The 1,343-nt window shown below is 60.0% G+C and overlaps 1 protein-coding gene across 1 annotated transcript in view; it reads left to right on the top strand.

Moving 5' to 3' along the window:
* LOC105525628 (mitochondrial import inner membrane translocase subunit TIM16) overlaps positions 1-1,343 on the top strand; it is an 83,682-nt gene that overhangs the window by 65,170 nt on the left and 17,169 nt on the right. Inside the window, exon 27 of the mRNA XM_011961314.1 lies at positions 106-192. Coding sequence (XP_011816704.1) covers positions 106-192 — 87 coding nt within the window. The remainder of the gene's footprint in view (positions 1-105; positions 193-1,343) is intronic.

Below are 1,343 nucleotides of genomic sequence, written 5' to 3'. Positions count from 1 at the left end.
AAAAAAAAAAAAAAAGCCCTTTTCACAGCATTGTCAGGGTTGTTCTTGGAGTGGGAGTAGCAAGTCCTATTCCCTTCCCTACCCTTCTCCTGTCCTCTCTCCCAGCTGCTGAATGCCATGGTGGCAAAACTGGGGAACCGGGAAGACCCGCTCCCCCAGGACTCCTTTGAAGGCGTGGACGAGGATGAGTGGGTGAGTGGCGAGTGGCCTCACTTCCCGGCAGGCAGCACGGTCCCTCGCACACGCCATAGTACATGCCTCCTCCCTTCCCAGGCCCTCCTGACTCCCTCCCACCTCTTGGTGTTTCACCCCAGGACTAGCCTGCGCCCCCCGTCACCTCCACCTTACCTACGCTGCCATCTCCTAGTGCACACCTCATAGCTTATCCTCAAGCTGGAAGATACCTCTCTGGCCCCGGCACATGTCACCCCTGCGCTCCTGGCTTCCCGTGGGCACTTCCACAGCCTCTGGGCCTCTGGCAGCTTTCAGGGACTGTTCTCACTCTGCTGTCTCTGTGATCAGCTGCTGCTCGTCAGCTACCCACTAGCATGTAGCCAGGGGTGCAGGGTGGCGGGGGGTCAGTAGCATGTCCCCGGGCAGGCCCTGGGCACCCTGTCTCCCCTGGTCTCACTGCTGACCTGGGCTGGTCCCAGCCTGGGTTGGCGTCATCCAGGATCTTTGGTCACCCCACACTGCCCCATCTTACCTGCTGTCCCAGTTCTGGTCAAGGGCCTTGGGGGCTGGCCCCCCACCAGGCCTTCTGGAGCAGCACCAGTCTCAGGGCCCTGGGACCAGCTGCCCTGCTTCCCAGGTTTGTAGCCAGGAGAAGGGGGGCATCGCGGAGCTGATGATCCAGTAAGGGGGTGTGAGCCCTGCAGGGACTGGCCCGCACCTGCCCTGGATGTTCTCAGCAATTAAACTTTTTTAAGCTGGCCACCTGTTGTGCTGCTGTGGTCTCTGGGCTGGCTGGAAAGGAAAGGGGACAGGAATGTGGGTGGCAGGGACCTGGCCCTGGGCTCCCCTTTATCTCAGCCTCACTCTGGTACCAAGGCCCGATCAGCTGCGCATTGCTGGGAGTCATTCGCTCACCATTCAGATTCCTGGCAGTGCTCTGGATGGCAGGATGCTGTAAAGGACAGGAGAGATAAGGCCTTGCAAGGAGCTTCAGCTTCTTACGGCCGCCTTATGCAGGGGAGCCAGACTGTCTGCACGCGAGCAGATAGAGTGTGAAGACAGCAGTAAAGAAGAGAAACTGGGCCGGGCGCGGTGGCTCAAGCCTGTAATCCCAGCACTTTGGGAGGCCGAGACGGGCGGATCACGAGGTCAGGAGATCGAGACCATCC

This window comes from Colobus angolensis, unplaced genomic scaffold (genome assembly GCF_000951035.1).
Source record: "Colobus angolensis palliatus isolate OR3802 unplaced genomic scaffold, Cang.pa_1.0 Scaffold55, whole genome shotgun sequence".
NCBI classification, from domain to species: domain Eukaryota; kingdom Metazoa; phylum Chordata; class Mammalia; order Primates; family Cercopithecidae; genus Colobus; species Colobus angolensis.
The sequence above is the reverse complement of the archived record's forward strand: the minus strand, read 5'-3'. Positions and strand labels throughout refer to the sequence as shown.